The following is a 27,191-nucleotide window of genomic DNA, read 5'->3' on the forward strand; positions in this document are numbered from 1 at the left end:
ACCATTAACTTTAAATTCAATTCCATTTGAATTTATTAATTCTACTGTTCCGTATGGGAAAACTCTTTTGACTATGAATGGTCCAGACCATCTTGATTTCAATTTTTCAGGAAATAGCTTGAATCGTGAATTGAAAAGAAGAACTCTGTCTCCTTCTTTGAATTCTTTTAAACTTCTGATTCTTTTATCATGCCATTTCTTCGTTCTTTCCTTATAGATTAACGAATTTTCGTATGCTTCATGTCTTAATTCTTCTAATTCATTTAGTTGACTTAATCGTAGACGTCCGGCTTCATGTAAATCAAGATTACATGTCTTCAAAGCCCAAAATGCTTTGTGTTCAATTTCTACTGGAAGATGACATGCTTTTTCGTAGACGAGTTTAAAAGGTGTAGTTCCAATTGGAGTTTTGTAGGCTGTTCTAAAAGCCCAGAGTGCATCCTCCAATTTAATGGACCATTCCTTCGGATTTGATCCTACGGTTTTCTCTAGAATACGTTTTAAAGCTCGGTTGGTATTTTCAACTTGTCCACTTGTTTGTGGATGATAAGTAGTGGAGATTTTATGAGTTACTCCATATCTTTTAAGAACTTTCTCAAGTTGATTATTACAGAAATGAGTACCCCGATCACTTATTAAAGCTTTCGGTGTTCCAAACCTTGCAAAAAGACGTTTTAAAAAGTTGACTACAACTCGTGCATCGTTAGTTGGGAGAGCTTGTGCTTCCGCCCATTTAGATACATAATCAATGGCTATGAGAATATAGAGATTTTTATGAGATTTTGGAAATGGACCCATAAAGTCAATACCCCAAATGTCAAATACTTCGCATACTTGAATGACATTTTGTGGCATTTCATCACGTTGACTTATTTTTCCGGCCCTTTGACAAGCATCACAGGATTTTCAAAGAAGGTGTGCGTCTTTGTAAATTGTAGGCCAATAGAATCCAGCTTCATAAACTTTTCTTGCTGTTAGTTAAGGCCCATAATGCCCTCCTGTTGGTCCTGTGTGACAATGGTTTAAAATTTTACTGGCTTCATCTCCGAATACACATCGGCGTATTATTCCATCTGGACAACTTTTAAACAGATGTGGATCTTCCTAGAAATAGTGTTTTATATCACTGGAGAATTTCTTTCGTTTTTGGTACGATAATCCTTTTTCAAGGAATCCACATACTAAATAGTTTGCATAGTCTGCAAACCATGGAATTTCATTATAATCTATCTTCAATAGATATTCATCAGGAAAGTTGTCTTGTATGGTCGATTCATTTAGAACTTCTAATTCGGGATTTTCAAGACGAGAAAGATGATCAGCGGCGAGATTTTCTGCTCCTCTTTTATCTCGGATTTCAATATCGAACTCTTGTAAGAGTAAGATCCAACGGATTAATCTTGATTTGGCATCTTGTTTCGAAAATAGGTATCTAAGAGCAGAATGGTCGGTATAGACCACCGTTTTTGCTAGAACGAGATATGAACGAAATTTGTCAAAAGCAAAGACAATAGCAAGGAGTTCTTTTTCAGTAGTTGTATAATTTGTCTGTGCTCCTTGTAACGTCTTACTAGCATAATATATAGGTTGAAATCGTTTTTCAATCCTTTGCCCTAAAACGGCTCCCATTGCAAAATCACTTGCATCGCACATTAGTTCAAACGGTAGATTCCAATTTGGTATTATCATGATCGGCGCATTAGTGAGTTTCTCTTTAAGAATATTAAAAGATTTGATACATTCATCTGAAATGATGAATGGAGCATCTTTTTCTAGGAGTTTATTCATAGGAGTGGCAATTTTAGAAAAATATTTTATGAAACGTCGGTAAAAACCGGCATGCCCTAGAAAACTCCTAACTCCTCTAACATTGGTGGGATGTAGAAGTTTAGCAATTACATCTACTTTAGCTCTATCCACTTCAATTCCTTCCATTGAAATTTTATGTCCAAGAACGATGCCTTCTTTAACCATGAAATGGCATTTCTCCCAATTAAGTACTAGATTTGATTGTTCGCATCTAATAAGCATTCGTTCCAGATTAACTAGACATGATTCAAATGTATCACCGAAAACTGAAAAGTCATCCATGAAAACTTCCATGCATTCTTCTATCATGTCGTGAAAAATCGCCATCATGCACATTTGAAAGGTTGCAGGGGCGTTGCAAAGTCCAAATGGCATGCGTTTTTAAGCAAAAGTACCATAAGGGCACGTGAATGTGGTTTTCTCTTGATCTTCGGGTGCTATTGGAATTTGAAAATATCCGGAAAAACCATCAAGAAAACAATAGTAACTATTTCCGGCTAATCTTTCCAACATTTGATCAGTAAAAGGTAAGGGAAAGTGATCTTTTCTGGTGGCGTCATTTAATTTTATATAATCAATACACACACGCCATCCTGTTACAGTCCTAGTAGGAATAAGCTCATTTTTTTTCATTTGTAATGACAGTCATGCCACCCTTCTTAGGCACGCATTGAACTGGGCTTACCCATGGACTATCAGAAATTGGATAAATTAGACCTGCGTCTAGCAGTTTAATAATTTCTTTTTTAACTACATCTTGCATATTCGGATCTTCGTTGGCGTTGCACATACGTTTTATGACTTTCTTCCATAAGGATTTTATGTGTGCAATACGAAGGACTTATTCCTTTAATATCATGAATCTTCCATGCAATGGCTGGTTTATGAGCTTTCAACACAGAAATGAGTTGTGATTTCTCATTTTCAGTAAGAGAAGACGATATTATTACAGGTAATTCAGATTCACCATGTAAATAAGCGTATTCCAAATGGTTTGGAAGTGGCTTTAACTCTAATTTCGGAGGTTCTTCTATCGATGATTTGTATCGATATCTGTCTTCTTCTTTTAGCATTTGAATTTCTTCTGTTGTTGGTTCATATCCATTAGCTATAAGTGTAGCTAACATTTCAGCTTCATCAATTGGTTCATTACCTTCTCCTAAAGAACATTCTCCTGTTCCTTGTAATTCTGGAAATTCTTCTAACAATTCTGCATGTGATTCTATAGTTTGAATATAATAACATGTATCATCTGCAGATTGCGGTTGTTGCATTGCTCTATCAACTGAAAAGGTAACACTCTCGTCCTCTATACTTAGGGTTAGTTTCTTACCAAACACGTCTATCATTACTTTAGCCGTGTTTAAAAATGGTCTTCCTAATATGAGAGGAACTTGAGAATCTTCTTCCATGTCCAGAACAACAAAATCTACTGGAAATACTAAAGTACCAACTTTAACTAGCATGTTCTCCATTATCCCTCTAGGATATTTTACTGATCTATCGGCTAGTTGTATGCTTATTCGTGTTGGTTTCAATTCTCCAAGGTCTAGTTTAGTGTATAGTGAATACGGCATTAAATTTATACTAGCAACTAAGTCTGCCAATGCTTCTATTGAACTAAGACTACCCAGAAAACATGGAATTGTGAAACTTCCTGGATCAGATAATTTTTCTGGTATCTTATTCAACAGCACTGCTGAACAATTAGCATTCATAGTAACAGCCGAGAGTTCTTCCATTTTCTTTCTATTTGTGATTAGATCTTTCAAGAATTTAGCATATCTAGGCATTCCTGAAATCACATCAATGAAAGGAAGATTTACATTTATCTGTTTAAACATATCCAAGAATTTGGATTGCTCGGCTTCAAGTTTCTCTTTTTTCATTTTACTCGGGTAAGGAAGTGGTGGTTGGTATGGTTTAACATAAGGTTTATCCTTAACTGTGTTATCTTCATTAACCTTTTCAACTACCGGTTCTTTTTCCTTATCTTGATCAGGTTGTGGTTCTTGTGGAGTAGGAATAGCTTCATCAGAAGTTACAGGTATTTCAGGTGGTTTAAGTGTTGTACCACTTCTTGTGGTAATGGCTTTAGCTGTTTTATTCCGGGGGTTAGCATTTGTATCACTAGGTAAACTTCCTGGTTTTCTTTCACCTATTAACCTTGCTAGGTTACTTAATTCTTGTTCCAGATTTTGAATAGAAGCTTGTTGATTTCTAAATGCTTGAGCATTTTGTTCATTGGTTTGTATTTGAGATGTGAAAAACTGCGTTTGAGTTTCAACTAGCTTCGTCATCATATCTTCTAAATTCGGCTTTTTATCATCGGGTTGTGGTGGTTTGTTTTGAAAATTAGGTGTTTGCTGATTGTAAGTATTTTTGGATACTTGTTGATTGCTAGGACCTTGTTGGTTGTTGTATGGAATATTTCGGTTATAGTTCTGATTTTGATTGTAAATAGGTCTTGGCGGTTGATAATTATTCTGATAATTATTTCCAGGCCTTTGGTTTATGTATGAAATATTCTCTCTTTGTTCCATTGTTAATTCAATACTGAGACAATCTTTTGTCAAATGTGGTCCCCCACACTGCTCACAACTAATTCGTATTGAGTGTATATCTTTAGTCATCTTTTCCATTCGTCTCTCGACAGCATCTATTTTTGCGGAAATGGAATCTAAGTCATGGCTAGAATCGGCTCTAGCTGCTTTAGATGATCTAACGATATCTTTTTCTTGGTGCCACTCATGTGAGTGGGAAGCAGTGTTATCAATAATTTTATAAGCATCAGTTTCGGTTTTCTTCATAATGGAACCACCAGCTGCTATATCTATGTCTTTCCTTGTAGTGATGTCGCATCCTTGGTAGAATATTTGTACTATTTGACAGGTGTCTAAACCATGTTGCGGACATCCTCTCAATAACTTTCCAAATCTTGTCCACGCCTCATATAGAGTTTCATTCGGTTTCTGTGTAAACGTAACAATTTCTGCTTGAAGTCTTACGGCTTTAGATGCAGGAAAGAATTGTTTAAGAAATTTTTCAACTAAAACGTCCCATGTATCAATCGCCCCTTCAGGTAACGATTCCAACCAATCTTTGGCTTCTCCCTTTAAAGTCCAGAGAAATAACATGAGATATATCTGTTCATCCTCCACTTCTCGGATTTTAAATAGTGTGCAGATCCTATTAAAGGTACGAAGATGTTCATTTGGATCTTCCTTCGGCGCACCACTAAATTGGCATTGATTAGTCACCATGTGTAGAATTTGTCCTTTGATTTCATAATCTGGCGCATTTATGTCTGGATGAGTAATTGCGTGACCTTGGCCAGTGCGTTTAGCTCTCATTCGGTCTTTCATACTTAAAGGTTCCAGATTCTCCATAATTGAATTTGTTGAATCCGAATCACTAGAGGATTCTGATTTAATGGTTCGTTCCTCAACAATCTCTGTTTGAATGATTGGTGGTTCCGGAGGAAATTTTAGTGGTTCAGGATCTATGAATCGTCTCTGAATATTCTCCGGATTCTCAATTGTGAGGTCGGGTTCAAAAAATGGATTATCGGAAATTTGAATTGGAGTACTTGGTCGACTGGATGACGATTCTAAAGAAAAATCAACGGCGGTAATATTTGCTAAATGTCTTGATCTAGTTAAAGGTGGTGAACGTACAAAAGGTGGTGAACGTCTTGCTCGGTGCATTCACTGAATATCCTATTAGTTTTTTAAAAAGGAAAGAAAAATTATATAAGTTATCCAATCAATAGCCTTTTCTGATTTTGCCCACGTTTTGAATAGCCAAAAGATACAGCAGAGGGGCAGGATTCGTTTGGTCTTAATATAATTGAGGACTGTTTGGCTCCAATAACCCGGTCCACGTACAAATCCAACTATTACTACGAACCAGAAAATTTTGATGTCTATCAATTTAACCACTTAAAATAAATTTTCATAATTTTAAGAAATTTAGATAAGAAGTAGAATAAAAATCTATGTCCTAAAAACTAGAATAGCGAGAAATAAGAAAGAAAAAGAGCGCGTCGAAAAAGGTCGAAAAAGAAAAGAAAAATTGAAAAAGGCGTTGAAAAATAAGAAATAAAAAGAGTGACTTATAAAACTTTAAAACATTCGCCTAACCCAACCTTATTACTACCACTAACTTAAAATTATAATCGCAAATTGAGATTACTAATTGGAATGATAATTGATACATAGGTAAAAGGTGTCTAAAAATATTAAAGCTTACAAGAAAAACTATATCCCAAATGGCAATAACTTAAAAAGAAACTAAAACTTAAAAAGGCGTCGCAAAATTCTAAAGTACCTAAATCTTAGTCTAAAGAAAAGGCACTTAAGGGATTTTACGGCAAAGCCTAAAAATCTAGAAGTAAAAAATAATTATGGCAAAAACTTAGTTTAAAACTAAAAATTAACGAAAAATACAAATATTACGCTAAAACAATTAAAAAGAGAGAAAATATAAAAATATACAAAAAGTTGTAAAAAGTACAATTTTTATAAAAATATTATTTTTATATTATTTATTTTATAAAACTATTAATTTTATAAATTATTAAAACTAATTTAGACTTAAAATACAAATTATAAATAAACTAAACTAAATAATAAAATAATTATAACCTAATTAGGGTTATTAATTAATAATAATTATTATTATAAACCCTAATTTCGTACAGCTTATGTTTCAGACGAGTCAAATCACTCCATGCGATCGCATGGAGTGTATGCTATATATTCATGCGATCGCATGAAGTAGAAAATCGGGCCAGATGGGTTGGGCTGCTACAGTGTAGCCCGTAAAATTTTATATTTTTTTTTCTGTTTTGCTGTTTTGATGTTTTATATAAAAAAAAACACAATATTTAAATAAAATTTATATTTTTAAATACTAAAAATAAAAATAAAGAAACTTTATAAAACTTATATATTTAATAAACTCTTAAAAATATATAAATTTTTGTTTTTTTCTTTTTATATTTTTGAATTTTTAAAACGTATTTTTACAAAAACGTATTTTTATAAAAGTAAACTAAAAATAACAATCTTTTTTTTTATATATAGCGTTGCGCTTCCGCCTTTTAAGCTAAATTTTTAAGTTCCCCGGCAGTGGCGCAAAAAATACTTGATGTTATGCGAGGTGTATATAAAATAGCTTAAATTTTAGCAGGAAATACTATTAAATACGATACAATTTTACACAAGATATTTATTTATTTATTGAATGGATATACTTAAACCTTGCTACAACACTTATAGGCAGTGTACCTAATCGTACAGTAGTGTAGTTTTTAGTAAGTCCGGTTCGTTCCACAGGGAATCTTTTTCACAAAGCTTAACGCTATATTAGTTTAAATTTATAAAAATACAAATATATATATAAGTAATATTATTATTATAAAGGGGGGTTTTTACCGTTTAATGACCGGTTTGTCGATTTTAAAAACTTTAGTTGCAGTTAAAACAAAATGTAAAATATTAAATAAATAAAAGACTTAATTTAAAGCGTAAAGTAAATAACGATAATGAAATTGCGAATAATAAAAGTGCGATAAAATAAACTTGCGATAATTAAAAAGTACGATAATTAAAAGTGCAATTAAATACAATAACAATAAATAAAAATGCGATAATTAGAAGTGCAATTAAATATAAAATAAAGGAAATTAAATATGAAATAAAAGAATTATGCTTATTTAAACTTCCGTAATCATGATGTTTGACGTGTTGATTTTAGTTTTATGCCCATGGGTTAATTGTCATTTGTCCTGGATTATTTAATATGTCCGTCTGGTTTTTGTCCATAACAGTCCATCAGTCATAAATATAAAGTGCGAGTGTCCTCGTCAAATTATCCTTATACCCGAAGTCAAATATTCCAACTAATTGGGGACTTAACTGTAACAAGGTTTTAATACTTTGTTAACAATTATGCCAAGTGTACTTGTACATAATTTCACCCCTGTTTTAATAATTCTAGTGGCTATTAATCCATTCCCGTGTCCGGTTAAATGAACGATTATTCGTACATATAAATATCCCGCCCATCGTGTCCGATTGAGTGTATATGGTTATTTATAGGGATGTCCAATTGTAAATCTTTATATTAACATTAACAAACTATCATTTAGTTAAACAAATATAAAGCCCATTAATAGCCCATAGTCTAATTTCCACAAGTGTCGTTCTTTTATCCAAACCCCAATTATGGTACAAAGCCCAATTACCCAATTTTAATATTTTTAGCCCAACATCATGATTACTTCGGATTAAATAAGCATAATAATAACTTAGCTACGAGACATTAATGTAAAAAGGTTGAACATAACTTACAATGATTAAAAATAGCGTAGCGTTACACGGACAGAATTTCGACTTACACCCTTACAACATTCGCTAACATACCCTTATTATTAGAAATTAAAATTAAAATTAAAATTAAAATATATATATATATATATATATATATATATATATATATATATATATATATATATATATATATATATATATATATATATATATATATATATATATATATACTTTACGTATGATGAAGAGAAGAAAGGATGGATAAATGGTGCACCAAAGCTCGATTTTTATAGGCCTGTGAACTGGAAAAGTTGGCCATGCGATCGCATGGGATTTCTTCCTCCAGGCCATGCGATCGCATGGCCGTCGGTGACAGCTAAAAATCCTTGTTTTCTTGTTTGTCGACATTTTAATAAATAAATATAATATATTAAATAATTATAAGAATTATTTAAATATTATATTATATTTATGTGCATAGTTGACTTGTAATTTTTAGTCCGTTGCGTCGAGCGTTGAGAGTTGACTCTGGTCCCGGTTCTGGATTTTCGAACGTCCTTGCGTACAATTTAATATCTTGTACTTTGCGTTTTGAATCTTGTACTCTTGTAATTTTGAGACGTTTCTTATCAATAATTGGAACCTCATTGATTGTATTTTGTACTTTTGAGCTTTTTTGTCGTTTGCGTCTTCAATTCATCGAATCTGTCTTTTGTCTTCACCTTTTATTATTTAAACGAATATCACTTGTAAATAGAACAGTTGCAACTAAAAGCTTGTCTTTCTTGAGGAATAATGCTATGAAATATATGTTCGTTTTTAGCATTATCACCCTTCATTAAACTCAAAATAGAAAAAGCAGAAAACTGTCGCTGGGACAGTGCGCCGAGCACACACCTGAAGGTGCGCTGCGCGCACACACTCATTTTCAGTCAGTGAGTTCCAGTTTGCTACTGTTTGATTATTCGATGTTTAGGTACACTTGTACACTTGGGTTTAGGGTCTTACATAAATGTACACGTCGCGAAACGTAAAGTATAGGTTTTCTAAGTGTACTAAGGGACGTTCGAAAAACCGGAACCGAGACATAAGTAGAGCGTCAACGTACAGATTATCGGAACTGAAATTACAAGTCACCTATACACGAGAATATAATATAATATATATAATTAATATAAATTATATATATTATAAATATAATTATAATAATATGTCGACGAACTATAAAACAAAAATGATGTGAGCTGTAAACTGAAGCCATGCGATCGCATGGCTTACACACTAAAACCCCATGCGATCGCATGGGGATTGATTCCACAAAAGGTCTATAAATTCGATCAGTTTCTGCCGAACTCTTCACCCATTTTCTCTCAATCTCCCTCTGTTATACATAAATATATATTTATATTATTATTATTATTATTATTATTATTATTATTATTATTATTATTATTATTATTATTATTATTATTATTATTATTATTATTATTAAAGATTAATATTAGTATTAATCTTATTATTATTAGTAGTATTTGTATTATTATTAGTATTATACATAAAATACTACGACGAGGTTATGTCCAAACGATTTCAAAACAAGCTTTTCAAGCTGGATAGAGTTAAGGAAACTATGAGTTATAGCTATGGAGGTTATGGGTAATGTTCGTGGGTATTGTTCGCAAGTCAAACCTAGCGTTTACCATCTCCGTTGCGTCTACGTACTTTCCTGCAATATTGAATCACAATATTGATAAGAGAGCATTCATATTTTATCTTTTATATATTAATAGTGTATCCATGTCTAGTGTTCGAGTATATATGTTTATGCATGCCAGTATGCTTTAATTTTGTCGATAGATAGTTTATGATGAATCACGAATTTGATACATATGCTACTGATATAAAGTATATGATTTGCATGTCGTTGGAAAGCTATCGAAAAATTAATAACTTTTCATTTAGAAATCGCGTGATTTCGATAAACGGATTAAAAGATATGGTCAACTGAATTATGGTTAACGTTAATTGAAATTGTGTTTGAAACTGTAAATTAATATTTAAACAACTTGTCTATGAAATTGATAAATTGGATTTTTAGATATTACTAATCGAGTAAATGAATTTCTATATAAAGCATGTTTTGTTTTGTTGATCAATTATCAAAGTTGACTGTCTTATCATGTTTTAAAGCTTTATAAACACTATAATCTGATTTTACAAGTATTGGGAAACTATATGAAATGTTAAAATATATTCAATTGCCATGATCATTCAAATATAATATAACTCCTGAAATAAATAATATTTTGAGTTTGATAAACTATAATTCGTTCAACTATCAAGACTTATACTATGTTAATATAATAAACATGTATAGATTTAAAGATCATATTGGGTCAGATTGACTTTTTGAGATGACTTTTGTTAACTTTGTATGACGGTCTCGAGCACTAGGATTGTGATCACTATGATCAGACCTAGCTTGTTAGACATGTATTGACCAACATATGTTCTCTAGGTTGAGATCTACGGTTATTTTGCATTCCGAGTTTCGGTCACATTTCGGTGAATGACCTTATGTGCTGCTAAGGTGAGTTTCATATGCTCTCTTTTTAATTGCTTTTGCAATCTATATTTTTTGGGCTGAGAATAAATGCACTTTATTTTAAACGCAATGGATACAAGTACATACTAAATTCTACACTGAGTTTGAACCGAAAATCTCTTAGCTTTGGTAACTAGTAACTGCCGGTTATAAGAACTGGTGGGCGTGAATAGTTGTATATGGATCCATAGGGCTTGACATCCCCGTCTGTTCCAGGTATAGAAACCCTATCCTGAACTATAAAACAGACGTATGCTATTTGAGGTTAATACACGTTGGATTGCGTGTATTGTACATGTTGGTTGCATGTATGTTAAAACAGAGGTACTTATTATAACGTTAAAACTTAGTTACCAGGGTGCTCAATCTTGTAGAATATTTTGATAAACGTTTCTGGATGAAACAACTGAAATCTTGTGATCCACCTTTATATACAGATTATGCGCAACATTAAAACTATGAACTCACCAACCTTTGTGTTGACACTTTTAAGCATGTTTATTCTCGGGTTCCTAGAAGTCTTCCACTGTTTGCTTATATGTGATACAAGCTATGTGCATGGAGTCATACATGCTTTATTCGAGAAAACGTTGCATTCACAAAATCATCACCATGTATCTTATTTTGACTTCATTATCAACGGATGTAGTATTGTAAACTATTAATTACGGTGATTGTCTATATGTAGAAATCATCAAACGTCAAAAACCTTGGAAATTGATATTCAATTATGGTGTGCCTTTTCAAAAAGAATGCAATGTTTACAAAACGTATCATGTAGAGGTCAGTACCTCACTGTGAAATCGATGAATGGTGTATTTGTCCAAAGGGATTTGGACTGATCATCACAACATGTAACAACACACATATCAAATTGTTAATACAATAGCCTAAAAACATACTCTATCGTAACCATAACAGGTTCTAAGGCCACACAACAGCAAAACAGCTCACAACAACAACAACAACACAGAATCATATAAACATGTCACTCTCACGAGGGACTCTCATTCGTGCGAATGAAATATCTCGTTCGCATATATGGAAGTTGAGAAACGAAAAAGTTTTTGGTAACAAAGCTTGGAATCGCTAAATCATTATAACCAAAATTCAAGTTTCTTCATTCGGTTGGATTTCTAAACGGCTAAAGAAGTCCTCATTAGATTTGCATTAATAGTTGATTAATCCGAGCTCTTAGGTCTCCCGCAAATTATAGATCGGGGATTGATTAACTTCTTTTGACATCAATTGGTCTAATTATCTTCAATTATGTTGTCCTATGTATTTGTTGTATAGATTGTATTTCTCATTTGGCTCATTATTTTTTTGCATTAGTGTATAGTTTTCCCCATGTACTTTCTTTTTGGTTCTATTGAATGGTTTGCATTTCAAAAAAAAACTATGAAAAAAATTGATTACAATAACAATAACAAAACCTAATACCACATTAGTGGGGTATAGAGTATGTAAAATGTAGACAATCATTCCTCTATCGTAAAATAAATGCATGTCATTTATTCACCCGGAGTGAAACACTCTAATAGTAGAGAAACTACTCCCTCTCAATGTTCTATGAATAGTGAGATTGCTTCTGGATGGGTCTCTGACCAATAATTAGGTTAAAAAAAATATGAGCAGCCATATAAATAATAGAATCAAATTTGAATGGGTTAATAGAGTCATAAAAAAAATTGATTGCTTCTAGTAAACGTTTGATTGGCAAGAAAGTACGGAGTACCATATTATTAGTAATATGATATTACTAATGTAACCGTGAAATTGCACTTGTTATGTTTTAACCGTGTTTTAGTATCTAACCTAAAATTAGGGTTTCTTAAGGCTTATACAAAAGGATCCATTCCACCATGGTCCAAAAATGGGTCACATAAACCTGTGATAATTGAGTAGCCTTCCGGACCTGAGTGCGATTAGTAATCAGCAACAACGTTTTATTCTCTCGAATCTACCTGAAAGTAACGAGGTAAAGTACAAGCAAATTTCGTTTCTTTTGCAAAATAGAGTATTCTATAACCCAGTATGCATACAACCTGTTTGATAAAAGTCCTCAATGAGTCAATCGTATCGTCATGTCCTTTATCCAAGACCTAGTACTATTTTAAGTAGTCTATGCTGTTAATTAGTTTTATACTCCGTATTATATAAGGTTCGATGAAATTAATGATAAAAAGCGTTCTAATTGAGTTATTGGGTGGCTTAAAAGACGCTGAATTTTCAATTCCAGTGCCTGGGCGTATTTCACATTTCAGTGAGGTGCAGTTATCTACTTATTATGGTGATAAAGTTGTAAGTAAATTATTGAAATTTAGGTGCCTGTTGTTAATGAAGCAATAGTATCTAACGATAGTAAACATCTTGAATTAGGTTTGTATAGGTAAAAAAGAAGATAGCTTGTTTATTTTAATCTTAAAACATTATTTTAATAATGAGGCTTGAACCACCAACCTCTTGGTTGAAAGGGCTCATCACGTACAGCTAGGCTATAAGCCCTTTGGTATCACCAAAAGGCCTTAAGTTATCGATTGATAAAAAAGGTCCTTTTTTTGGTGGTAAGAAAACTTTGGCACCTTAAAATGATCAAAACAAAAGTTGAGTACCCGAAATGAGAATTTTTATAAAGTTAGATCCCTCTATGTGCCATTTACAATAGATTATATATGGTTCTGTTTGAATCTGTTATGTTTCACATGATTGATCTTATACCCAACCATGCACACATATACCCATCACTTGAGTATTTTGTGCAGGAGAGTATTGAAAATTGACAGATAGGATGAATAATGCTTCAGCAGGACCGTCTTCCAAATCAGAGACATCGTTAAAGCGCAAGCGAGGAGTTTTTCAAAAAGATCGTGAGTGAACTTATCTCTCTCTCTCTATATTACACATACACACACACACCGAGTTTTATCTTTCAGTTATCTGTATGTGAAGTTGTTAATCTTGTGTTTTGTTTGCCTATTGTTGGATGGGACAGTGCAACATATGATGTATGGCTTCGGAGATGATCCTAACGTAAGCAATAACTTATTGTTTAGTATCGTTGGTTCACCGCTTTTAAACAGAGTTTTTTTTTTAAAAAATTATTCTTTTGTTGGTCCAAGAAGTTTGTTGCGGTTAACCATAAGCATTTACGTGCCTTCTACAGACATAGTAATAGTGTTCATTTTTCAATGAATGATATACTGAAATGCTTATTAAAAAATTGTTACCTTCTTTGCTGATATGTTTTCTGCAATATATATCAATATACAGACCCAAGACTTTCACTTTGTTTTAATTTGAGGTAATTTATAATTTTTTTTTTGTCGAACCTAATTAGTTTGACAACTTTTGTTTGTTTGTTTACAGCCATTACCAGAGACTGTTGCTCTCATGGAGGACATTGTTGTGGAATATGTGACCGATATGGTAAGAACTCTTTCATTTCTGTTCATAAGTTGAGCGTTTCCTATAGGGATTCTTTTTTAAATTCCTAACTGGCATGCAATATGTTCTTTTGTAAACATGTTACATTATGGTTGTGGCTAGAAGTGGCCAACGGGTGATTTGGCTTGAATCTAGGGATTGCATCGGGTCGGGTTTGGGCCGGGTTTAGGTAATCCCAGACCCGAACCCGATTAAAAAACCCCGTCATAAACCCGGACCCGAACCCGCCAGGTCCCCATTTAGTTACTAACTAGCGGGTAAACGCGTTTCCTCACGGGTATTCGGGTCCCCATTTACTTACTATCGGGTAAATGGGTTTTAACACGGGTATTCAAGTCCTTTTTGGGTATACGGGTCGGGTAATGGGGCATATGGCCGAGTAATTGGGTATACGGGCCGGGTTATCAGGTTTACAGAGCGGGTATATGTACTCGGGTCTTTTTCGGGTATACGGCCGGGTAATCGGGTTTGTGTCTACAACCATCCCTGTACTCGGACCCACGAAAAACTTAAAAACCATCCATATACCTGGCCCGAACCCGGCCCAAAATTATCAGGTTTTGGGTTTCCCCATCTTGTACAGGTTTTTTTGCCATTCCTACTTGGATTGGATAACTGGTTGAAATGCATAATAGGCGAGTACTTTTGAAAAATCGTACAATACGGGTCACATGGGCCAAATGGTGTTGGATCACCGATGGACCGCAACCACCATAGTGCGGCTTTCTTTTTTATATATCGTAAATCTTATTATTTATATCTTAAATAATAATTCTGGCAAGTAAAGGATTCTGAATTGTTTGTGTCAGAAATTCTGACACAAACAATTATTCTGTACAACACAAAAAAGTGAATTTTGATAAATAAACAAATATAGCCTATATTAATTTAATATAAAATTTATAGGTTGGGTTGCAGCAGCACATTTAAACCATGCCCAATTTGATCCGTAGTAATTATCAAATTTCCAGTCTGTCCAGTAGGCAAGTTAGCTTAACCCATTACATTCCAAACTTGGTATATTTTGAGATTGAATACTATATCTGTATGATTGTAGGTGCATAAAGCTCAAGATATCGCATCAAAGAGAGGAAAGCTTTTGACCGAGGATTTCTTGTTCTTGATCCGGAAGGTACTCTTTTTATTCATATAAATCGCAAGTTGTTGTTTGAAACTGCTTTTGGTTAAATTTTGTCAATTATAGATTGATAAGTAGTCGTATCACATTAATAATAATAATAATAATATGTGTTGTTGATAGGACTTGCCAAAACTAAACCGGTGCACAGAATTGTTGTCGATGAATGAAGAACTAAAACAAGCCAGGAAAGCTTTTGATGTGGACGAGGAGAAGCTGGCACAGGGAGATTAATCCAACTGAAGCAGAACATGATGTTTCTTTGTTTATGTTTTCTTTCATCTTTGTTGTACTTTTATCTACGTGATTAATACTTATAGCATAACATAATGGTTTCACTTTAGTGTATAATCTTTCAATGAGTTGTATCGTTTATAACCTTTCAACTCGGTAATAAGATTTTCAAGCTACTGATATGTTACTTAGCTATAATTAGTTCAACCTAATGACTAGAATAACCATGCTGTAAGTAACTAGTTGGTTGTCATCCGACCAAAATCATACTGGACCCGAACCAAAAGCTTAATCCATCTAAACCCTTGGTATTGGCCCGATTCTGATTTGGAAGCCCAGTCTTGGTTCAGAACTAGTTTGATCCCCAAACTGAAACACAAAGTAGTGTTTTATGGTTTGCAAAACATAGATATAAAACAACATGTGACGACCCGGAAATTTCCGACCAAATTTAAACTTTAATCTTTATATTATTCCGACACGATAAGCAAAGTTTGTTAAGTTAAATCTCAAGAATTTTAAACTGTGTTCATACATTCATTATAACCTCGACCAAATTCCGACGATTCACGAACCGTTATATATAAATAGATATGTATATGTATATATATATATTATAACTTGAGAATATTAATAAAGTATTAAACGTATAATACTTTACACGAACGTATTTGTTTCAAAATGATTTTCGACAAAATTAAAAAAATATATATATTAAATGATTGAATTATTAGAAACATTGAATTATGATTACAAGCCTCTGTTGAGAGGTCCACTATGATTTGAGAAAATATATTCCTCTTAACGATATTCAGAATAATTTGTAAAGCTATTTATAAATAAAAACAAAAAGTGTCATTTACGAAAGTTAGAAAAAAGTTAGTGGAGAATTGGTTTCCATAATATTCTATTAATCTATTTTCAAACGTACAAAGACGTTTTCAGTTTAAAAAGAACTTTATTATTAAAACGTATATAACTTTTATAAATATCTAGAATCACTTTTGACAACTCATTACTTAACCAGTATAATAAATATAACGATATTTATATTTTATTTCATTAAATATATATAACGATTTAAATTAATATTATATATATTTATACGCGTATTATACATACATAGTTTTTATACTTTTACTATACTTTAACTTTACCTTTACTTTACTTTTACTTTACTTTAACTTTAATAATTTACTTTAATAATTCATACTTTAATAATTCACTTTAATAATTCATACTTTAATAATTCACTTTAATAATTCATACTTTAATAATTCACTTTAATAATTCAAAAATCTATTATAAATAGAATTCAATAGGTTTCATTATTATTTCATAAAAACTTGAAAATATTTCTCTAAACTCTCTTAATCGATTTATATATATATATATATATATATATATATATATATATATATATATATATATATATATATATATATATATATATATATATATATATATATTTGCTCTGTATTATTTCAAGATATTACTAGTATACATAAAATATTACGACGGAGTGCTGTCCGAGTCATTTCAAAATAGTTTTTTTTGAATGAGTCGAAGCTAAGGAAATTATGGGTTATAGCTATGGAGGTGATGGGTATGGTTCATGGGTATGCTCGTGAGGTCAATCTAGTGTTTATCATCTCCGTTGCGTCTACGTACTTTCCTGCAATATTGAATCTCAATATTGATACGTTCGTGAATCCGAGGCCAACCTTGCACTTGTTAAATGACGTTATATGTATTTTTACTACGAAATACAGTATTGTGAGTTTCATTTGCTCCCTTTTATATATATTTTTGGGACTGAGAATACATGCACTGTTTTTATAAATGTTTTACGAAATAAGCACAAGTACTAAAACTAATTCTACGTGGGTTTAAACCAGAAATATACCCTTAGCTTGGTAACATTAAACTACTTGTCTATGTACGGTAGGCGCGAATCCTAAAGATAGATCTATTGGGTCTGACAAACCCCATCCTGACTATGAGATGCTTTAGTACTTCGAGATTATTTTAAACACACCTGATCTGGTGTACTTCAGGGGGTAAAACATGAACGTTAAGGCTTGTTACCGGGTGCCTACAACTTATATAATACTTTTATACACTTGCGAGTGTACATATATTTATAAACGGAAATCTTGTGGTCTATTAATATATTGAAATGATTGTTATGATAAACCTATGAACTCACCAACCTTTTGGTTGACACTTTAAAGCATGTTTATTCTCAGGTATTAAAGAAATCTTTCGCTGTGCATTAACTCATTTTAAGGATATTACTTGGAGTCATTCATGGCATATTTTGAAAGACGTTGCATTCGAGTCATTGAGTTCATCAAGATTATTATTAAGCCAATTATAGTTGGATGTATTATGAAATGATGTGCATGCCGTCAACTTTCGTTGTAAAGAAAGTTTGTCTTTTAAAAACGAATGCAATGTTTGTAAAATGTATCATATAGAGGTCAAATACCTCGCGATGTAATCAACTATTGTGAATCGTTTATAATGTATATGAACGGGTCCTTTCAGAACCTTCTAAGTTTGAAAAAACCTTACCAATCTAAAATTCAACTTCCGAAAAGCTCCAGAACCGTATAAAATGAATTTACTTTTCATTTTAGAACTGGATGTATACTCATTTCACCCTTTTACTGTCACTCAAACCAAGTAATACTATTTCCTCCTTTTCAAATTCAAACTAATAGTAGCTCACAATCTAAAAGATCACAGTTTAATAAGACGTTGTTAAAACCGATCATTATGTTTCTTAAGAAAATATTATATGCGTTCATAACGGTCGACATACACGTAGATTACCCAAGTTTTTGTATCTTTTAACCTTTTGACCGACTCAGTCCGCCTCTTACCAAGAATTTGACTTGAGTTTTTAGTGGATCGACTTTTTATGCGTTTTTGAAATTAGAGGTGTAAACTAGCTAAGCCGAGCCTGGCTCGTTTAGATTCACTGAGCTCGAGCTCGGCTCGTGTCGAGCTTAACATATAAAGTTTGAGCTTGGATCTAGGATTTAACCAAGTTCGAGCTCAGCTCGGGCTCAACTTGCTTATTCAATAATAATAATGTTTTATAATTATTTTATTTATTGAATAATAATTTAGCCATGTATAAAATACTATTCACTTAATATATGAATATGAATAGTGTATTATATATTATTAGTTAATATACTAATAGCTCATATATAATAATTATATATGATATGATAATATGATACATACTTTAACATATATTATATTATTAAAAATGTATATTACCTGGAAAAAAATCGTTAGGCTAGGCTTGCGAGCTTGTTCGAGCTCGACACAAGAAGCTCGAACTCGATCTCGTATAGTAATCGTTTCTCAAAACAAGCTCGAGCTCGAACTCGTTTAAGCTCGTTCCGAATCAAATTTTTAATGAGTCGAACTCGAGTAGCTCGCAAATAGCTCGACTCATTTACACCCTTATTTTTGAACCCCGAACAATTGTAATTTTCAACGCAAACAAAATATTATTAATATTTATATCTATTATTATTTATAACAATAAAAAGAGAATGAATGTTGTTATTTGTTTAAAAACTACAATATTGCTAATGTCTAATGGCAGCATTAATTAAGTTTTTATGTTGAATGAGAAAACTAGACCTAGACCATTAAAATTTTAAGTTGAATGAGAAAACTTATACCTTTAAAAGTGTAAGTTTTAATCATTTTTTGATAACTAAAGTCCTAAACTTAGGGTGTTTTAGGGCTTATATAAAACATCGAGCACCAAAAGTGTAAATATAAAACATCGAGCACCAAAAGTGTAAGTTTTATTTTTCCAAAACCTATGACCTTGTAGCCCTTCGGACCCGAGTACGATTAGTATCTCTATTTCGAAAACATAGCCGATTACGTGACTGAAGAAGAAGAAGAAGAAGTAATCAGCAACAACGTTTCTCCGTTTCCAATTTACAAGAAAGTAACGAGGTAAAGTACACGCAAATTCCCTTTATTTGCCAAAATTTCTAAAACCCTGTATGCACACCACCTGTTTGATAAAAGTCCTCAATGAACAAATCTAAAATATCACTAACTCCTAATCTGTACCGATGAATGCTGTTCATTTAAGTCGTGTAATTGCATAATTTAAGTTATCAATGCTTTAAACATAGATATGTATATATAGTTTTTGGGTTGATGTATTTATGAGTTAATCGTACCGTCATTGTTCTTCGTCCAAGACCTAGTACTATTTTTATGTAGTATATGCTGTTAATTACTTGTAAGTTAATGCTAAAAAAACATTCATATTTGGTGGCTTAAAAGATGCTGAATTTTTAATTTCTTATATCTAATAGTGCCTGAGCGTATATCACATATTAGTGAGTTGAGGTATCTACTTATTAGGGTGTATAAAAATTTAAGTGAAGTATTGAATTTTTGGAGCATAATGTTAATGAAGCCAATAATATGAAGCTAAAGCTAATATCTTGAATTAGCTTTGTAGAGGTAACAAAAAAAGATAGTTTGTTTTTTAACTTCATTTTATGACAATGTACAACATTTCTTTACAGCAGTTATACTTATAGGCTATAGCCTCGAGTAAATGGCACCAAAGGCTCACAACTTTACCGAATTTCTCATTTCCATATGATCAACTTAACGTATTATGTAATGTTTTACCACCAAAAATGGATTTTCTTTTTACTATTTGAAGTGTCACAAGACCATAAAATGCTGTTCAGATGCTGTTTGAACTACATTTGTGCGGTTTTGTCCATAAAGGTGGATTGTTTCTACCTTTTGAAGCATCACAACACCTAAAGTAGATGTTTGGACCGTTGTTTGACTAAATCGTTATGTTTTTCTCATAAAAAAATGATTTTATTATTATTTTGTTTCTTTTGAAGCGTCACCAAAAGGCCTTATATATTCAATTGATATAAAGGTCCTTTATTTTGGTGCTAAGATAACAGACACCGTAAATTGATCAAAAGAAAAGTTGAGCACCTGAAATAAGAAATTTGGTAAAGTTGGATGCCTGTATGTGCTATTTATCATATGAATGCTATTGATGTCAACCAAATAATTGTATTGACAAGTAATTCAGTCTATTTTTTTTTTTTCTTTTTTTTTTTTTTTTGGTCGTATACCACATTATACGACTTCAATATTTTCATTGTAAGTTACTATTTAGTCTTGACCGCTTGTTTTCCCCCCCCCTTTTTTCTGCTACACTCAGGTTTTTTTAATAGATAAACACTCAAGTCAAGTGAGCTTGTACTTTTAAGCTGAAGGAAGATGCTGGGTGGCCCTGGGCTTGAATCTGTTGTTGATCGTAAGTTAGTTTTATCCTCTCTCTTTTTTCTTGTTTGCTGTTGATTATTAAGTTGAATCATTGTTTTGGGCTTCATCTAATACTAGCCGTGTATACTCTTTCTTTCTTGTAGAACTCATTTCAGTTATCACAAATGACGGGCGAAACATAGTGGTACGTTTTAGTATACTTAGTTTTAGATCACAACAGTATAATCATCTGCACGTAACATCTTGACTGATTATCGCGGTTTTGTGTTCAGGGATATCTGAAAGGTTTTGATCAAGCAACTAACATAATTCTGGACGAATCTCATGAACGAGTTTATTCCACCAAGGTTCGTACACTTTCTACAGTCATAAATATCAATGATCTTTCGTAATACAATGAATAGTCTTGTTATCTTATGTTTTTAAGAACTACTATTTATTTATTTGCTAAAATAAAATGTCTGAAAACCCGAAAGGATGTAATGTACCCAGTTGCACCTGTTTTTCAAGCTTGTTTTCTTTGATTATTAGTCTCTAAATTTGCAGGAAGGGGTTCAACAGCTTGTATTGGGTCTCTACATCATAAGGGGTGATAACATGTATGTGTTTTTTTAAACGCCTATGTTTATGATTAAACATTTGTTCAGTTATAGTTTAGCTTATTAGATCAACTAATTATTTCAGTTTATGTTTCCAGAAGCGTTATTGGGGAATTAGACGAGGAGCTTGATGCAGGGTTGGATTTGTCTGAGCTAAGAGCTCATCCTCTGAAGCCTATTATCCATTGATGAACACTTTAAATGCTGATTTATCGAAAGTATGAGAGAAATTAAATGAGATTTGTCGAAGAAAACGCTATTAGAATCAAAGTGGATTGCATGTTTTTAGTACTTATGATGTTTAACGAGTGTAATCGTCGTCTATTGCTGATACTAATGGGTCAAATCTCTGTTGTTTTATATTGAAAATGTCAAATTGCTGAATGGGTAATGAGTCATATGGGTCAAGTATTGTCAAAGTCTGTTATATACAGCAGAAGACCATCTAAACCGTTTTGCAAAAAGTTAACAAAAACTTGATTTATTAAAACTCTTTAAAATTGATCAAAAAGTTTGTCTAACTTGACCCATATTTGAAACTGACCCATTTACAGCATGAACTCATTATGCCCATGACGCAACAGCTCATCTACCAGTTTATGACGGGTGATAAGCTGACTCATTGGTTATTAGTTACAATATGAAAAGGAAGGTTCTTGCAATGGTGGCTTAGGCTTTATCCAAGGTTTTTGATATTATTATAATGAAGGTCCCATATCCATGTTCAATTTTCATACTGCAACTACAAAGTAAGAAACATCGAGTCATTTTACAACGTTGTGACCAAAATTGAACATAGATGGAACCCGATCGGACCAAGTATGCCTGAGGCTGTGATGCTTTGAATATCCAAATAAGGTTAATGAATTCAAGACCGGGACATGGTGATTGATTGCTCATTGTTGGCAAAAGACGATCATAAGGTCTCTTAAACATCACACAACCCTAAACCTCACCCCTATTGCACTCGAACTTGTTTAATTCCTTAAGGAAAACGGATTTAGGCTCGATCAAAGAACATATCCAATGACACCCTAGTAATAGACATAGACGAAGGTTACATATGTAATTCGTTACTTCTAAAGTTCCAATAAAGCCTTGTTGAGCATAGATGACATTTTTTGAAAGATATTAGTCTAAGCTAAATAAGATATATTATCATCAAATATACCATAGAACCAGTGCGTGACTTGAACTCGAATACAAATGGAGCCGGTGCAAAAACATGATAAATTTTTCATTGACAGCGGGGTAAACACTAATAAAAACTTTATTTTTTAGTGTAATTTTTTTTTTTTTTTGAAATCCCAATGGGGCAGATGCCCCTATATATCTCCACTAAATTCCGTCACTGCATAGGGGAGGAATATTTATACCCCAAAATGGTGGCCGTAGATATGGCTCCTACAAATTCTCCATTTGTGATGAACCATGCAATCTGCATCGCTCTTTCAGTGTCTTCTAATGACATAAGCAAGCATTTTCATATGACTTTTATTTGCATATTAAACACTCAATAAAAGTTTTCACCTTATGCCAAAAGAATGATCCAATTGTCAATATAGTTAAGCAATGAACCATATGACATACTAATACTAATACAACTTAAAACATTTTCATATGACTTTTATTTGCATATTAAACACTCAATAAAAGTTTTCACCTTATGCCGAAAGAACGATCCAATTGCCAATATAGTTAAGCAATGAACCATATATATGACATACCAATACAACTTAAGTTGGGTTATCAAAATTAATAATACAAATCATTTGGGCATTGCTCAAGTGATTATCAGGACTCCTAGTGAAGTTGTAGGTCTCGGTTTAATCATTTGCAATATCCTATTGAGCCTAATTAGGGATTTACAGTTGGCATCGGGGTGACGCCTAGGTTCTCGATGTTTGAGGTTCATCTGCTATAGAGGAGACAATGTGTTCGTTCACATGAGGTTCCTCATTACCAAAAAAACAATTAATAATACAAACTTGTACATATCTATGTTCATGTACTAAAGCAATGAATCATATGAAGACAAACGTACTCACAATTCCACCATCACAATACGCGTACACTCATAAGAAATCTCACATTCGAAAATGGGTTTCACTAGCTAAAAATATTAGGCATAATAAATGTTTCCTTTTATCAAAACAAAACCAAGAACCCATGTCAAAAGGTATATCATATATATGGATGACAATGGATCAGATATTGATCGGGTGATGCCGTATTCATATTCATTTAATTATATTCATATCCATTTAATTACAGTTCATGCATTGATATCCATATTCACTGGATTAAGCGAGTTAATGGATATTCATTGAATATTAAAAAATTGTTATAATATTCTCTAATATACGATGAAAAGTAAAACAAAAATAAATAAAACATAACATAAGTGAGATCTATCTACAAGAATGTGTAATCTTTGTCGAAGATAGAATACAATTTACCGATCGAGAATACATCCAAGCAAATTAGGTAGAAACAATTCAACAAAAATAGCATAGAAGCATTCAACGAATAAGATGAAGAAGAATAGTAGCAAATTATTTAACGCACAGTAACCATCTTTATCAAGAAGTTAAAACAAAATTCAGTATCCCTGACTGAATTGACACCTATTATAATGCTTATTCTCAGGTAGTTTTATTCAAAGAATAGGGTTAATTGATAACGTAGTTTTATTCAAAGAATCTCTAAAAAATTAGAAAATGACATACCACCATCACAGTTATAAAATTTCGAAAATCACAATAATCGAATGATTTCATGGATAGAGCAAACACCATCACGGTTATCGACATCAACTTTTAATTTTTATGAAGTCTACATCGATTTTACTCTTTGAATGATTTCATGGACAAAGCAAACACCGTTGTGAAATTGCATTACATTAGAGTTTTTTTAAATTGTGAAAAAACTGATGAGAGGTTATGAACGGTTTAAATTTACTCTGCTAAAAGCTCGGTCCGTTAAGAATAAACACCGATCAGAGGTTGTTGGTAAGCGCTTGTGTCAGATGGGTTTAATTGGAAACACATTTAAATCTTACATGAGAGATAATATTCTTAAGTAAGAATAATTCTAGCCATTAGATCAAGAATAAAAAAATTATTTTAATGGTGAAGATCTAATTTTTGAAGGTAAAATATTGGAATCTTACATAATTATGTGTTTATTTTAATTAATAGTGTAGATGTAGATGTAGAAGTGTAGATGTAGATGTAGATGTAGGGTTAGGGATGGCGCCCGCGGGTAACATGCACGGGTGCTATATATCCGCGACCCGCTCGTCGGGTTGTTTTTTTGGCTCGTGAGACTCATTACTCGCTCGCGGATAAAAATGTTTCGCCCATGCCCGTGACCCACAACTCGCGGATGCTCGTGACCCGCGGGTTATAATAATATACAAGTTCATTAATTTTTTTTTTTTATAAAAGTTAGGAAATTTTATTAATTATAAAAAAATATGTACAATTAAAATGTGTCAAAAGACGTGAGAGTCAAGTTTTTTACTTACATGGAATATTATTTTTTAATCATTATTGCATTACAAGTAAAATCCCTTTTAAATAGATATTTGTATGTATTAACTCGCAGATAAAATTAAAAAAAAGTCTCATGAATTAGCGGATTGGGTTTTACCCGCGACGAGTAGTATGTACCTGCGACCCGCTCGTGACCCGTTGGCGGGTTTAATATTTTACCTGTACCCGTGCCCACTGGTAAGATTTTATGATTTTACCCGCCCATCACAGATCGGGTACCCGCGAGTCACGGATTTTTTTCTCGCCCATTGTCATCCCTATGTAAGGTATGTTTGGCAAAACTAGCTGGTAGCTGTAACAACCCGCCTTTTTTCGTTTACTTTCCGTTTACTTAATTTAAAGTCCGTTATTTAATTATAACATCACCCGTTAATTCGCGTTTTTAAAATATTTCGTTTAGATAATTCACGCACCCGCTTTTAAACTCGAGGGACTAAACTTGCCAAAGGACCAAAGATTTGACTAGGTCAACTAGTCAAACCCTCTCCTCCACCATTCATTTCATCCTCCTCACTTTTGATATTTTCACTTTTGCTCTCAAACACCCAATTCATTCAATCATCATCTAAATCCGATCTAGCAAGCGTTCTTCAAAACAAATTACATATTTGGTGTAACATCCCGTCTTTTTTCGTTTACTTTCCGTTTAATTATTTTAAAGTCCGTTATATAATTATAACACCTCTCGTTCACTCTACGTATTTATGGTAATTCGTTTGGTTAATTCACGCCACCGCTTTCAAAGTCGAGGGACTAATGTTGTCAAATGAGCAAAGAGGTGACTAGGTCAAATGGTCAACATCCATCTCCTCCATTCATTTCATCCACCAGTTTTCACTACTTCCACTTTTATGCTCTTAAACCCTCAAACATAAATTCATCATCTAAATCCGATCTAGCAAGCGTTCTTCAAAACAAATTACATATTTGGAATCCTTGCAATTTCCTCTTCGAATTCATACCAACTTCATCTCATTTGGGTAACTTTCTAAAAACACTAGATCTTATGTTCTTGTTAATTTTGACTTATAAAAGTGTTAGTTAGTGTTTATGGCTCGAGTCTAACATGAATATATGATTGGTATGCTCGATCTTGTTGTTTTAGTGTAATTAGCTTGAACTTGAAAAGTGTATGTTTAATCTTGAGTTTTGAATGATTAAATGTTGTTGTTATGTTAAAGTTCATGTATTAAATGTGTTACTAGCATCATTAGCTTCAATTTGAAGTGTAGGTTGATTTGGAAAACTTCACTAACATGATTATTGATTTTGGGATTTTGGTTAGGGTTTGATAGACTTAAATATGAACTTTTGATGCATTAAATGCTATGAAATGTTATTGGTAAGTGTTTAGTTGTATTGTATGCGTAATTACCTACGAAACGGCGTATTATATGTATGCATTTAATTTCCGAATCATCAATGTGCATTTATGAACTTGAAGCATTTATGATGAACCTTAAATAAACATCCAACTTGGATTTGATTGTTGTAAATGATTAATTGATTGATGAAATGTGTTTAGTTGTTTTCTTCATCAAAATACCTTTCTAACGATGTATGATATGCGTTTTGAATGTTTTCGGATCACAAAATGTGTTTGGGTGAAGTTTGGTTCGTGCACTTGTAAATTTTCTGCAGTTCAGCAACTCAAGTGTTTGGACGCCGTCCAGACCCTTGGACGCCGTCCTGTCCTTCATTGCTGGACGCCGTCCAGTCAGCCTGACGCCGTCCAAATGAACTACAAAATTCTGCTTGCTTTGGTCGTTTACCGTTTAATTCTAACTATGCTACGCACCTCCGATTAACATGTAACTTGTTCTAACATGCTCATATATGATTATATAACTCAGAAAAATTGTTCGAGACCCGACCCAAACGTGTTGACTTTTTTGTTGACTTTGACTTGACCAAAGTTGACTTTTATTCAAACTTAACCGAATACTTATGCAATCGTTCTCACGTGCTTTTATACTTGTGTCTTGCATAAAACTTGACAATTTGACTCACATGCTATATTAATCGAGTCATAACGAGTCATAGAACTAATTGAACAACTTTGACCGACCGTGGTTACCGATATTGATACAACCTATTTGTTTAGGTCAAGACTAGCATTCGTTCTTGCACACGTTACTTTGTGAAGTACATTTA

General features: G+C 32.8%; 2 protein-coding genes across 3 annotated transcripts; both read left to right on the top strand.

Annotated features, from left to right (window-relative positions):
• Positions 1-12,542: 12,542 nt before the first annotated feature.
• On the top strand, positions 12,543-15,748 carry LOC139858136 (transcription initiation factor TFIID subunit 13-like). The gene is made up of 6 exons (XM_071846989.1): positions 12,543-12,730; positions 13,515-13,619; positions 13,745-13,782; positions 14,119-14,178; positions 15,254-15,328; positions 15,458-15,748. Exons 2-6 carry the CDS (start codon positions 13,541-13,543, stop codon positions 15,566-15,568), a joined length of 363 nt encoding a protein of 120 aa, XP_071703090.1. The 5' UTR covers positions 12,543-12,730; positions 13,515-13,540; the 3' UTR covers positions 15,569-15,748.
• Positions 15,749-19,423: 3,675 nt separating this feature from the next.
• LOC139858402 (sm-like protein LSM8) lies at positions 19,424-22,034 on the top strand. 2 transcript variants are annotated; one of them, XM_071847254.1, is made up of 6 exons: positions 19,424-19,561; positions 20,817-20,912; positions 21,025-21,065; positions 21,154-21,228; positions 21,428-21,480; positions 21,579-22,034. In XM_071847254.1, exons 2-6 carry the CDS (start codon positions 20,876-20,878, stop codon positions 21,667-21,669), a joined length of 297 nt encoding a protein of 98 aa, XP_071703355.1. In that variant the 5' UTR covers positions 19,424-19,561; positions 20,817-20,875; the 3' UTR covers positions 21,670-22,034. The 2 variants fall into 2 exon arrangements, with proteins under 2 accessions (XP_071703355.1, XP_071703356.1); XM_071847255.1 differs by having other exon boundaries at positions 21,566-21,646.
• The last annotated feature ends 5,157 nt before the right edge of the window (positions 22,035-27,191 follow it).

Source organism: Rutidosis leptorrhynchoides, chromosome 7 (genome assembly GCF_046630445.1).
Source record: "Rutidosis leptorrhynchoides isolate AG116_Rl617_1_P2 chromosome 7, CSIRO_AGI_Rlap_v1, whole genome shotgun sequence".
Classification (NCBI taxonomy): Eukaryota; Viridiplantae; Streptophyta; class Magnoliopsida; order Asterales; family Asteraceae; genus Rutidosis; species Rutidosis leptorrhynchoides.